The 14,687-nt window shown below is 39.4% G+C and overlaps 2 protein-coding genes and 1 long non-coding RNA gene across 5 annotated transcripts in view; 2 read left to right on the forward strand and 1 right to left on the reverse strand.

Annotated features, from left to right (window-relative positions):
• The window catches only part of LOC139966811 (uncharacterized), a 58,610-nt gene that overhangs the window by 8,919 nt on the left and 35,004 nt on the right, over positions 1-14,687 (forward strand). The gene's annotated exons all lie outside the window — the stretch shown is intronic.
• LOC139966812 (P2X purinoceptor 7-like) lies at positions 5,920-8,558 on the forward strand. The gene is made up of 3 exons (XM_071970178.1): positions 5,920-6,937; positions 7,643-7,864; positions 8,402-8,558. The coding sequence occupies exons 1-3, from the start codon at positions 6,765-6,767 to the stop codon at positions 8,556-8,558; spliced, it is 552 nt and encodes a 183-aa protein (XP_071826279.1). The 5' UTR covers positions 5,920-6,764.
• On the reverse strand, positions 8,564-13,983 carry LOC139966813 (uncharacterized). The gene is made up of 4 exons (XR_011792768.1): positions 13,138-13,983; positions 11,304-11,385; positions 10,306-10,552; positions 8,564-9,592 (listed from the first exon to the last, which is right to left on the reverse strand). It is a non-coding gene; the product is annotated as an uncharacterized lncRNA (long non-coding RNA).

Here is a 14,687-nt window from a genome sequence, read left to right on the forward strand (position 1 = left end):
CTCTCCCAGGGTGTGGATCACACTACCGCACAATCTGCCCGGCACTCAAATATTCATGAGCACTTCCCTGCTATGTGTACAGTATGCATTCTGATATATTATTAACTTTGCACATCCCGGTATTATTTGTCTTTTTCAGTTGAAGGTGTGTGCCCAATTAAGAAACTCGAGAGGTTGGTATCCAAACTGATCAACCAGAAAAGATAACACCAGTTCCTCAACAAAAGGCTATGCCCAACAGAGGCTGATGCAGCACTCCAGCAGCTGTACCCCAGTGGAGACTGGTAGTTTTTGATGTACATACTGTAACCATTCCATGCAGTAACTAAGTCTACATTTCCACTAGGTCTGCAGTCTACTACTGTAGGACTGTATGACTAACCGGATTTAGGACATTGGACACATTTATTCATTTATTGTATTATGTAATATTAATGACAAAATAAATATGGTGCTAATACAGCCACTGGAGGTCTGTAAATGTGAGGGACCCAAAAATGTTCAAACCCCACAAGTTAATGATAACAGTAGTATTTTCCTTATCTCTGAAAAATAAAGACATTTACCAATCTTGTTGAATGTGCTACCTACCTGTCTGAAGCAGTTTGTGTTCAAAAATTGCACATTTATTCTTTACTTATGTTTTCTTTATAAATGTTTCATGATGATGTGGCATCATTTGTACATACTTACACTGCTTAAAGATAGTTACTCTTCACTGCCTATACTGTAGTTGTCATCTGATCAGGTTGTCATATGTGCATATAGTTTCATATCAGCAAAGACATTGACATTTTTGGCAAATTTTGAGTGTGGGCTATATTTCTAGTTTAACATGTTAGGGGCATCATTAAGGGGTCTACTTTCTCCCAGATTTGAACAACAATTTTTAGTTATTACAATGAGTGCAAGTTACAATCTCAGTGAATAAACAAACATAACATTTGTGCTGGCTCCAACCCAGTTACCTTGGCTATGAGCCTGAATGTCTCTTTTGCAATTAAAATCAAATGAATCATATCTTGGAAAATCATTTGAACAGGTATATCTTTGTGACACTTCTGTCCTCACACAATGCCATAAATATGTCTTTTTTCCCTTTTCATTTCACATTACAGATGTACAGAACATCCTTTAGAGGAACAGTACAGCACAGCATAGCGTTATGGCATGATGGATGTTTTGCAAGCAGATATAAGGGTTGGAACTGGAAGTATTTGTGTTCGATTGTTTCATTAATAAACATGTGCTTCTCTACTTTATGTAAGATGATTGTCATATTTCTTGTTCTCCAGTGAGAGCTACGGATTTGCATAGTGAACGTTGTTACCATGGATACGGACAATTTTGAAATAGCTGATGTCAAAGCAGTTCCTCAGCTTGTTTAAATACCATACTGTACATCAAGGACACAAGAGTGGACAATGGGAGTAACAAGTATCCAGAATGTAGATATCACAAGCCTTCAAGACACATGCACAAACTGTACCATAACGGACAACAACAAAATGGTGTCTCAGTAAAATGAAGTTACTAAGCTAGTGCAATGTATCATAAGAATTTATCTTCTTCATGGTGTCAAACATTGATTGTTGCATTCAGTGCGTTATGTATCTCACTCCTTTCTGTAGTATTTAGCATTGATTTGCATGTTCATTCATAGTGTAAGTAAACTACATAATTGATGTCATCAAAGTTACAACTGTGTCATATTAATAAACAAATTGATTGAATATTGGTTTCACTGCATACTTTATTGTACACTATTTGGCTTTCCGTGATAGCAATATCTGATCTGTTTACTTACTGTAGTTTGTTCAGTCATACCAGTAGTTCTAATGTGACATTGATCTTGGGTTATTTATTGTTGGTACAGAATAACTTGTCTTTAGTTTGTATTGTGTGAGATCAATTTAACATAACATATATTGTGATGTCATGGAGTGTTGAAGAGGTACTCTAACTTGCAGCTAGTAGTGATAAAACAGTTCATTCAGTGCTCTCATGATAACCCCAGTGGCAGATGGAGATAGTGGCAGATGTTTGAAATGCAGGGGACATTGTAGGGTCTTTTGAAGTTTTGGCAAAGTTTCTTTTGGATGTAAAGCTGCTATACTTATCATGGAAAAGTTCCACAATGGAGGCATGGCGTCTTCAAGCCTTATTTGGGTATATGTTCCTGCATTCCGTATTTGGAACACTGCCCTACTATTGTTTCATATTGCTTATTCTAAAGTTAGGTAAGTCAGTATTGTAACATGTTTTTATTTTTAACACATTGATTGCATCTGTACAGTTTTATACATCGAGTTCAATTACAATAACCATGAGCAGGGAAAACTTACCACTATCTCACTTGCATTTCTTTATGTTAAAGTGACCATATTCATACTTTAACCAAAGCATTTCTTCCATATTAGATAGTGTTTATCCAGAGTACTGTAGGTTACAGGATATTTTAAAGGTCAAGTGACACGTAGACTTGACTTTAATACATAATATTAAACTTAACAATTCTTACATTAAGAAAAACCCAACACCGCGATTTTCTTCCGTCTCCAAAGGGGTAGAAATCGGTAAAAAGTACTATTATGTAATAGATTCAGTGACGTCACGGGGGGGGGGGGGGGGGGGGAAGCGCAGAAGAGTGCAAACTGTATATGTTCTGCGCAGTGCATTGGGTATGTAGAAATCTCAAACTTCTCGAAAATATTACCTTTTTCAGCAGTCTGTTACAAGAAAGTTAAGATTTGGATTAAGATGAAAAATCACAAATTGATACATAAGACATCGAACAAAACATCTAATGACTTCTTTTTTCATAAATTCCTTGCATTTTTGGTTCCTTGCTTTAGCAAAAGGAACCTATGTAGTCAGGTTTGCGTGTGTGCGTGTGTGTGTGTGTGTGTGAGTGTGCGTCTGTGACACTTGCTTGGGTACGCTCTATCTCAATAAGGGAATGTTGGATTGAGGCCAAACTTGAACTATAGATCCGCCATAGGGAGAAGGTGTGCCCTATTGTTTTTGGTGCCCACAAAGGTCACCAAAGGTCAGTTATTGTCCAAAAACCGAAAATATTAAAACTGCAATAACTCCCAGTGCCAGTGTGCGACAAGGTTGATATTTTGGGACAAGTTGTGAACTGGTTAGGGGAACATTTTCTCAAACTTAACGGTCATGTGATCCGAGGTCACCAAAGGTCAATTAATGATAAAACACTTAGTATTTTTGCAATAACTTGAGAACAAAATGTCCGTTAGGGTTGGGAGTTGCCTCATTGTAATCCAATTGTCGACCTGCATCTGGGTGACCCTTGACCTCAATTTGACCTCTGGTGACCTTTACGTGTTTTGGGGATTTTTACAGTTTTGATGCTATTTTCAGATGTCAAAGGTACCTTCTGATCATAAATGTCAATAGGTTGACCCGGTGTGACCTTTTTGTGCGAAGTTATATGGGGTCAAAGTTTTTCGGTCGGAGTTAGGATGGCTGTACAGACTTTTCGTTTTGTTTTTTGTAATCAGGAGATAAACTACATCTGAAACCAAGGTCAAAAGGTCAAAGGTCACATTAGAAAAAATGTGCTTATTTAAGGAAGAAAGGAACAAAAAAGAAAATGTTTGGTTTTGATGCTAGATTTGGATATCAAAGGTACCTTCCGATCAAAAATGTCAATGGGTTGACACCCGTGTGACCTTCGTATGCAAAGTTATACAAGGTCAAAGTTAATTTTCAGACATTTAATGCAATAACCCCCAGTGCCAAGGTGTGACACAGTTGATATTTTGGAAAAGTTGCAAATGGTAAAGGGCAATATTTTCAATCTTAACGGTCATGTGATCCGAGGTCACCAAAGGTCAATTAATGTTAAAAAACTAGAATTTTGGGGGGAGAAAATGGGCAAAGAAAAAATTGTTTGAATTTTTATAGTTTAATGCTATATTTACATCTCACCGATCAAAAATGTCAATAAGTTGACCCAAGGTGACCTTTGTGGATTCAGTTATATGAGGTCAAAGTTAATCTTCAGACATTTAGTGCAATAACTCCCAGTGCCAAGGTGTGTCACAGTTGATATTTTGGGACAAGTTGCAAATGGTATAGGGAAAACTTGTCAAACTTAACGGTCATGTGATCCGAGGTCACCAAAGGTCAATTAATGATAAAAAACTAGTTTTTTTGCGATAACTTGAGAAAGAATTGTCCGTTAGGGTTGGAATTTGCTTCAATGCAATCCAATTGTCGACCCGCATCTGGGTGACCTTTGACCTCAATTTGACCTCTGGTGACCTTTACTTGTTTTGGGGATTTTTACAGTTTCGATGCTATTTTCAGATGTCAAAGGTACCTTCTGATCATAAATGTCAATAGGTTGACCCCTATGTGACCTTCGTGTGCGAAGTTATACAAGGTCAAAGTTAATTTTCAGACATTTAATGCAATAACCCCCAGTGCCAAGGTGTGACACGATTGATATTTTTGGACAAGTTGCAAATGGTAAAGGGCCATATTTTCAAACTTAACGGTCATGTGGTCCGAGGTCACCAAAGGTCAATTAATGTTAAAAAACTAGTATTTTGGGGGGAGAAAATGGGCAAAGAAAAAATGTTTGAATTTTTATAGTTTGATGCTATATTCACGTCACACCGATCAAAAATGTCAATGAGTTGACCCAAGGTGACCTTTGTGGCTACAGTTACATGAGGTCAAAGTTAATCTTCAGACATTTAGTGCAATAACTCCCAAGGCCACGGTGTGTCACGGTTGATATTTTGGGACAAGTTGCAAATGGTATAGGGGAATATTTTCAAACTTAACGGTCATGTGATCCGAGGTCACCAACGGTCAATTAATGATAAAAAACTAGTTTTTTTGCGATAACTTGAGAACGAATTGTCCGTTAGGGTTGGAAGTTGCTTCAATGTAATCCAATTGTTGACCCGCATCTGGGGGACCTTTGACCTCAATTTGACCTCTGGTGACCTTTACTTGTTTTGGGGATTTTTACAGTTTCGATGCTATTTTCAGATGTCAAAGGTACTGTACCTTCTGATCATAAATGTCAATGGGTTGACCCCCGTGTGACCTTCGTGTGCGAAGTTATTTATGTTAAAAATTAATTAATTAATGTTAACAAAAGAGTATTTTGGGGGGGAAAATGGGCAAAGAAAAAATGTTTGAATTTTTACAGTTTTGATGCTCAATTTAGGTCTCACCGATCAAAAATGTCAATTGGTTGATCTCCAGGTGACCTTTGTGTGTGAAGTTATACAAGGTCAAAGTTAATTTTCAGACATTTAATGCAATAACCCCCAGTGCCAAGGTGTGACACGATTGATATTTTTGGACAAGTTGCAAATGGTAAAGGGCCATATTTTCAAACTTAACGGTCATGTGGTCCGAGGTCACCAAAGGTCAATTAATGTTAAAAAACTAGTATTTTGGGGGGAGAAAATGGGCAAAGAAAAAATGTTTGAATTTTTATAGTTTGATGCTATATTCACGTCACACCGATCAAAAATGTCAATGAGTTGACCCAAGGTGACCTTTGTGGCTACAGTTACATGAGGTCAAAGTTAATCTTCAGACATTTAGTGCAATAACTCCCAAGGCCGCGGTGTGTCACGGTTGATATTTTGGGACAAGTTGCAAATGGTATAGGGGAATATTTTCAAACTTAACGGTCATGTGATCCGAGGTCACCAACGGTCAATTAATGATAAAAAACTAGTTTTTTTGCGATAACTTGAGAACGAATTGTCCGTTAGGGTTGGAAGTTGCTTCAATGTAATCCAATTGTTGACCCGCATCTGGGGGACCTTTGACCTCAATTTGACCTCTGGTGACCTTTACTTGTTTTGGGGATTTTTACAGTTTTGATGCTATTTTCAGATGTCAAAGGTACTGTACCTTCTGATCATAAATGTCAATGGGTTGACCCCCGTGTGACCTTCGTGTGCGAAGTTATTTATGTTAAAAATTAATTAATTAATGTTAACAAAAGAGTATTTTGGGGGGGAAAATGGGCAAAGAAAAAATGTTTGAATTTTTACAGTTTTGATGCTCAATTTAGGTCTCACCGATCAAAAATGTCAATTGGTTGATCTCCAGGTGACCTTTGTGTGTGAAGTTATGTATACAAGTTCAAAGTTAATTTTTAGACATTTAATGCAATTAAATCCCAATGCCAATGTGTGACACGGTTGATATTTTGGGACATGTTGTGAATGGGGTGGTGGAACATTTTCAAATTTAACGGTCATGTCATCTGTGGTCACCAATGTTATCATATCTGTTGACCCGCTTGTAGGTGACCTTAAATTTCTTACATTTTCGACAGCATGTTCAGATCTCAAAAGTGCATTTCGATCAAAATCCGATCACAATTTGTGATCACAAAAGTGTTGGCTATAGTGTTGGTTACTTTATGGGTACATGTAGGACCACAATTACTTGACAATTTGAGCCAAATCTTGCTTGATAATATTATGTGTATTGTCATATACCCCTATGCAAGGAACCACAGTGCCCTTGGGCTCTTGTCTTCCTATCAAGCAACATAAACTCCGCAAATATCGGCTAGATTGACTCGTTCAGGGAAAGTCGAAAACAAATGACGTCATTTGTTTACAAAGTCGAAAGTGCATGATATCGTCGCATGGAACTGCTTATTGCTACCACATACAGTTTCTATATACACGCACTGCATAGTACGCATATATACACAGCACAGCATACACAACATAGCTTATACATATCGCGAAATGGCTGCCGGTGGCACTGACACACAGTATTCAGATAGCAATAGCGATGGAGGACATGGTCGACGATCGTGGGGAAGTTTTTCCCTACTGTACATGTTCGAACCGGAGACCAGCGAAGAGGAAGCGGGATCGGACAGCGATGTCGAAATTGATCGTCTTGACGGAACACAATGGTAACGTTACGCCTAGCGTACTATACTGTATATAGGATAGTTGTGTCACTAGTTAGGCCTAGAACCGATAAATGTTTCCTAACTTTGCTCATACTCTTAGCTAGCCAATTTGTTGATGGGGCAGCAAAATTAACATGAGAGTGCGGTCGAGTTAAGTTAAGGAAGTTACTATTTTCCTTAAAAGTTGTGGCAACACATGCTCCAGGAACATGTCACACAGACATATTTCATTTGGTTAGTAGATTGAAGGAGCCAATTGGAAGAGTGCACAACAAATTCAGAGGTGGTCTATTATTAATTTCCTAGCAGTTGTAGTGGCAAATTAGTGAAGTTACCACAAATCAGGGAAAGGGTGGGGGGAGGGAGAAGGTGGCACCTCACACCAGCTTTTCGGCATTTCCGCTTAAGCTAATTTCATAACCAGATTTTCTCAATCTAGGGAATGGATTCAGAAGTGGGAAAAAGAGTTGGAAACGAGGCAACATAGGCCTGTTTTATTTTCCTTTGCAGCATTGTCCCAACAGAGGCAAAAACTCTAAGAAGAGGCTACCCCCTCCTTCACTTTTAAGGAGCTTCAATTGTAGACAGCCCTTCAGAGGTTTTTTTTCTATTTTGACATGTTAGTATGCCCCAATAATTGAGGCCTGTATGAAGTCATTGAAAATTGGCTCAATTATCATTTGAACTGGCTTGCATTGTTTACAGGTGTCATTGTGGCCAGTGTGCTGTGATGCCTACAGCAAGGGAGTGTAGATGCTGCAGGGAAATAGAAAAAGTACGGAATGTGATGGATGAAGAAGGTGCTACGTGCATCACCTTACACCCAGGTTTTGAAGCTGTGTGCCTGAACCCATGGGTGCTACAGACAGCCTACTACGTGTACCGTCAACAGTATGGTGGCTGTGCACAGGAAAATAGCATCCATGAGTAAGTAGAGAATACATTATATTTGTTGTATACCTTTATTCATTGCTCTGACCTGCTGTTGAATGATGTAACAATACAGAGGGTGTGCTTGTATTCATAGTTTAGTTTTGTTGTGAAGGGAATTACATTAAGATATAGATTAGATCAAGAAAATGTGTGCACCATGTTCAAAACCTGCTTCTGATTAGGACATTTTGTGCAAAAACAAAAACTGGTGCAATGTCCTTGAGGTTAACCCTTATCATGCTGACTGACATAGTAGTCATTTACACTGAGCCACGGAACCAAATGCCACACAAAAAATGTCCACCATGCTTGGGCATGATCCATTTACAAATTTTAGTCACCGAGATTCAATGATCAGTTTGTGTAAATTGCATAGCTAGGCCTAAAACTTTAGGGGAGGCAGATTTAGGGGCCAATCAAAATTCTGGAAGTCATATGGAGATTTATTTTAAAATTGACATCCCCAGATGGCTACCAAGCTTTTGTGTGTCTTCATCTTTCATAGCTGGTTTTCATATGATTATTTTACAGGAAATACAGACACACAGCATACAGACAATGTGTACGGATGTGCTGGCAGTTTTTAGGGAAGGAGGTTCGTGTTGTTCTCCCATCCTGTGCGGTAAGGAGGATTCGAGCAGCTTTTCCATCTGAACAGTATGATGGGTTTAAATTACCAAGACTGTGAGAATGTGGACTTTGTATGCCAAGTCAAACTATCATTTCTGCAAAGTTTAATGAAACAGGGTTCAGTCCTGTCTGTTTTGTGGCTGAATGGTGAACATTTTGGAATTCCAGCATACATTTTTCTGGTTCATGGTATTAACTACAATCTTGGATGAAATTTTACATTTTCAAGTTTGGGAAGTACATAACAGTATAAATAATAAAAACTCAAGTTAATTTTTTGTATGTATTCTCTCTTGTAAGCAAAGCTGTCACTTCTAGTAGCCTGCCAACAAAATCTGGATGATTGAAATCTCAAATATACTAGGTTAAAATAGAAGAACAGTTTGAATAAAGTAGCCTAAACCACTATGTCAATGGGATCTGGAGAGCTTAGGCTTTCATTTTAATAAAAGGGTAATGAAAATCAATCTGAAATTGTTCATTAATCCATGGAATATCAAGGTTACTTGATCATAAATGGGATAAAAAAATCACATTTATCCCATGCGGGGAACAAACAGCAAATTTCTGTCAATTCATTTCAAGAAAAACAAAAAATTGGCAACATGTTTGAAACACCAAATATTAAGTCAGCATGAAATTGATATTTATGAAGTCTAAGCTCTCTAGAGAGGAATACTTGTCATTGGAACTTTTGTTTAAATATAATGTTATCATTTAGTTAGTTACAATGGAAACCAGATGTAAGTAAAACTTTAATGTAAGACTTTAGCAACTTCCCTAAAGGCTGGTAGCGACCTGTTAATTAACACTGCTCTGCAGCTGTGCCATACACCATGTGAACAGACGATTCACAGAGTCGATTGCTCTCCACTACAATGAAACAAAATTAGAAATTGGGAGGCCATCAACCACTTTAGAAAAGCTTTGGAAATCTGCTTCGGTGTTGTTTTATGGCATCCTCATTGTTCGGATGAACATAGGAGCTTGCAAGTGGTGGTAGCTCTTTTCTGACAGGAACAGGACACTCCTCTCCCAGAGTTCCACTTCTGCAGAAGTTGTGCAAGCAGTCAAAAAGTTTCCATACGTAATCTGTAGAATAGTAAAGATATGAAGAATAATATAATAATAGTTCATAAAAACATACCATTTAGGTAGAGGCATTCCAATCACTCCATTTCGGTCAATAGTCATGGCACAATGCACAGTTGTCAGTCAAGTCTTTGGATGCCCAACTAAGGCAACAGCTGATACACCTCGATTGGTGTGGAAACATGTGTCAGGTTTTACCTGACAACTTGTGCCTGAACAATTCCAATATATTTTTTACTGATTACAACAAAAACCCTACACCTGTTTGTGCACCTAATATTATGAATTATGTAATCTTCAGCAGGATGTGTGGTCATTGTCTCAGTAGCTTAACCACTGTTTATGTAGTAAAGTAAACATGTGGACAGAATATTACATCCTGTCCCATCCTTTTGTAATCCATGGTAAAAGAGTGTATAAGATGCAACTTTCACCATTTGTATTCAGTAGCAGATATCCAGCCAAGTGAAGATATAATATACTCTGTTAAATCCAACTACTTGTTTGTGCCTTTATTTCTTGTTCACATACCGCTGTGACAACTCTACCAGATACAGTATGTATACGCTAATTGAAGTAAAGACTGATGGCCTCACCACACATTCCAGACTGCCCCACAGTGTTGGTGTCAAAATTAATAATGATCCTCTTTCCAGAAAGTGATAGCACCAATTGATTTGCCAGACTAATCTACTATCAATCTTGAAAATTACCTTGAAGCGTCATCTTTGTCATGTTCAAATTGATCAGATGAGTGAACTGATGGAGTGTAATCCGGACTACCCTGCGGTTTTTCGGTGTATCCCGATGAGGATGCCACAGCAGCAGACGGACCATCATCGCCACTGTGAGATGGCCCTGGTTGCTTTGATGGTGTTCTTGTCTCTGTTGGTCCAGTCAGCAACTTCAATGGTGGTAGGGGGACCAGTGAACACTGGACTTCTACATGTGTTACATTCACTGAAAATTAGAATAAACGCTTATTATACCACACACATACAGTAGGCTGCTCTTGGACAGGGGTCAGCTGCCTAGATGGTTCACTTATCTTTTCTCAAGGAGAGCATATCCTCCTACTTTATGTGGCTGCAAAAATATGGGCCACTCACACCATGAGCATTGCAAATGACTTCAGCTTGGTTTCATATAGTATAACTACAATCTCCCTTCTCTCAGTAACTATAGATGTAGCCTATATATTTTCCTGTGAAGCCATCAGGTATAGCCTCCTCAACCACTCTCGTCAGGCAGGCGGATATGATGGATAAAATACAATGTATGTTATCCCCTAGTCAGCCTGCCCCGATGTGCAGTTTTAATTGCTATTTTGCTTTCAACGAGTACTGTTTCTAAAATTTTGGCCCCTGTACTCACTTCTGCAATAGAATACTCTATAGATGTATGAAAGTTTTCCATTCTTCCTTGTATTACCCTAGCTTACACTTCTCCACCACATTTCCTCCCCCCACCCCCCCCATCAATCACTCTATTTATGCCTATTTATGGGGACCTTTCGTGCGTAATACTGCTGTCTCCTGTTTGTCTGGTAGCTTGCCCCCCATATACATGCCTCAATGTTTTACTGGTGGAGATTCCTTGTATCCCGTTCAAAACTGACTACTTACATCTTTAATGCCTGTCACCACCCTCCCCTCACCCATTTCCCAACTGTTTTTCAGTAATTACAAGCACATGTATAAGATCATGCTACCTTTAGATGGAGATGTACATTCTGCAGAATCCTGCCTTTGTATTTTCACTGCAGTTGGTTGGGGAACAGCTTCTAGATTAATCTAAGTAGTGAAAATTGCGAAAGAAAATAACAAGGAAGTTATGAAAGTTCATTTAACAAAGCAGTTTGATTTTTTTGAAAGCACCTGTCACAAGCGTTTTCTCTTGTAACAAAAATTGCAGCCCTACCGTCAAAAATGGCAAAATATAAGGATGTCATTTACTATGACTCTGAGTATGAAGATAGGTGGGAGCACATTATTGGGCAAAATGACATGTAAACATCTGATGCTTGTTATTCTGGATTTTTCATGATGTACCACTGATTAAAGTTTAGTTAGCCCTAGCCTATGCCTAACTTTATCGTCGCCATACCTAATTTAGGGCCTAACTAACTGAACGAAATTATAATAATTAGCCTACTGGAAGTTAGTAATAATACTAAGCAGGGGCGTATCCAGGATTTTCCAATAGGGGGGGCGCCAGGCATGAATGATCGCCGTCCTGGGGGAGGGGTGTACAAGTTTTGCTTTCGAAGAAGGGCTGAAATGCAAAATGGTGTCATATGCATGGGCGGAGATCCGTACTTCCGAGTGGGGGGGGGGGATATGACCTTGTTGGCTGTCTAAGCGTAGCGCCACCATGGGTTGGCGCGAAGCGTACAAGAAAATTTTGGGATTAACAAACCCTCTAGATGGCCGGAAAAGGCACTTCCCGAGGTTTCCAAGCCGCATATACCCAACTTTAAAATAGGGATGTCATGTCCGAAATATCTCATAATCAGGATCCAAAATACTTTTTTTTTAAATTTCGGGTGTTATTTTGGGAAAATTGCCCCTGTCAATCTTGTTTCAGGCGCAACGTTAGAATGTTCGAGAGCTCTTTTATATTATTCGATGAAGAAAATGGCCTCATGCAAGCTATTATAGGCCTATACACATGCAATACACAATTACACATAGTTACATTCCTAGGTACCGATTGCTAGGGCATCCGGGTGAAACGTGTATTAAGCATTACCCTGGTTGCATGAGATTCTCAGCTGTTCGAGGGAACATGTACGTGTGTAGGCCTACTATAGGGCCTATATGAATACTATGAAGGTGCATATATGTACTATATCAATACCGTGGGCGCAATAATACATTTTGTTGTTATAGGGCCAATGAAGCCTACGGTCAACTATTTTTGCTTTATAAAGACGCTTTATTTGAAAAGATCGCACTGCGTTTATGGTAGGCGAGAAATGAAGCTAAAAAAGAGCCGTACATTAACGAAGATGCATAAATGTAGGCATGAAAATATTCTTATCCCTGGCATTTGGTGGGGGGGGGGGATATGGTGCATTACATCCCCTCCACCCATTTTCATGGGGGGATATATCCCCCCTCCACCCAGGATCGCCGCCCATGGCCATATGTGATCCATTTTTCGACCTTAATAATAAGCAACATTTCCAGTAAATATGGACACAAAATGCACAATTTAGTATGGCTGGCATGTCACTTAGTGTTTATAGTGATAATACAAACACAATTACCATCTATGTTTCTAAAACTATTATGCCGCCGAACTTCGCCAGAACCTTTTTTTTGGCAAACAAAAAATAAAGCATACGGGAGGGGGGGGGGTTGAGCGATCACGGACATCTCACATAAAGGTCGTCATCAATTTTTTTTTTTTTTTTTTTGCTAAACTTTTTTTTTTTTTGGTGACGGCCAATAGGGGGGGCGCGCGCCTGTTGCGCCCCCCCCCTGGATACGCCCCTGCTAAGTTAGTCCTTGTAGTAGGCCTAGGCCAGAAAATACACTTACTCTTTTCCGATCCAGCTTCGCAACTACTGGTCTACTTGTTTCTATATCTCCTGGAGATTTGAAGATACTTTCTCCAAATAGAGAAGGAACGGCATTGTCTTGAAGACGGCGAGCTGTTGGTGTTCCAAGTCTAAGTTGCGCGGATAGGCGATAGGAAACGAAACTTTAACTAGTGAAGTGCGCACTGCACACATAAGATTCGCTCGAAGGTCCAAGCCAATCTTTACTTAGGCAGCTAGGCTGGCTGAGTGCACTGGTACTAAGCTATCGCTGTATACAGTGTTTGACGAACACGAAACTTTCTTGTACTGTTGTGCACCCATTCTCATATGATATTTTGTTTACTGTCCGAGACGTATTGTTTACGGCTTTGATCTCGGTTAGCATATTAGGCCTACTTAGTTTTGGTAACATTGGCGGTTCCCCCGTGACGTCATTCTCTTACGGGATGAGCTTGGTTATTAACTTAATTAAAACAGCAAAGAAACAATCGTGGAACTCCAAATTTGGAGTATAGGGTTTTGATATGTAGCTTCTCAATTTGTGCAAGTTTGAAGGAAATCTGTTACGTGTCACTTGACCTTTAAAGGTAGGCTATGTAGTATTGGCCCCAATTTAGCATGCTATGATTGCTAGAATATTTAAAAAAAGAATGTTCCTAGAGGTCTTTACTTTCCAAATTGTTCTAAGGCATTCTAATTGAAAGCATAAGATGCCTGAATGTCCCAGTGAGGTAAATTTCCTCGAAGGTGGTAATAAAACCAGTTTCAAAACTTTGACCAAAGGTAACCATATTTGAATATCTGGTATATTTGGGGCCAATACAGCATACTCTGGTCAAGAGTTGCCGTGGAAGCCACCATATGTTTTTTGTAATGCAGTAAAATGTAGTAAAGGCAGCTGGAGGAATCCAGTTTACCCCTGTGCCGAAGGTCATTCATCTTTTGGGTTTTTTTTGGAGAACACTTTAACCTTCCCAACCTGAACCATACCATTAACGACATGTCTCTATAGGGGATTGAATCCTTAGGTAGCCGTCCTGAGCTAGTACGAATCAGCAGAGAGAGGTTGTGGATGCTACGCCTTCGCACCATTCAACCTCATGGGCTCAACATTCAGGAAGGACATGACTAACTTTCTTCTTTCCCCCTCCTTCTCCCGTTGTTCCCCCCCCCCCCATCACTCCTCTTTTCATAGCTTTTTCCACCCCTTTTTTCTCCACACCTTTCTCTCTTTGTCCTCAGTTTATCCCCTTCCCTTAATCCTCTCGTTGTCCCTCCACTGTTTATCTCCTACCTCTCCTCTTCCCCTGTTGGTTTCTTTCTTTCATTCTTCTCTCCATCCCGTCACGTGTCTACTTATCCCCTTACATCTATCTCTTTGTGTTCACCATGCTCATTAACCTGTCTGTATTATGTGCATATTTTTTGTCCCTTCTGTTACTGTTACTTGTCATTTAGCCTTTGAAGAAGATCCTGCTAGGATCGAAACGTCAGGCCAACTTACTTTCACACATTTCCTACACAGGCTCTCTAGTGGATAAGCAGTTT

The sequence above is a fragment of the Apostichopus japonicus genome, chromosome 4 (assembly GCF_037975245.1).
Source record: "Apostichopus japonicus isolate 1M-3 chromosome 4, ASM3797524v1, whole genome shotgun sequence".
Classification (NCBI taxonomy): domain Eukaryota; kingdom Metazoa; phylum Echinodermata; class Holothuroidea; order Aspidochirotida; family Stichopodidae; genus Apostichopus; species Apostichopus japonicus.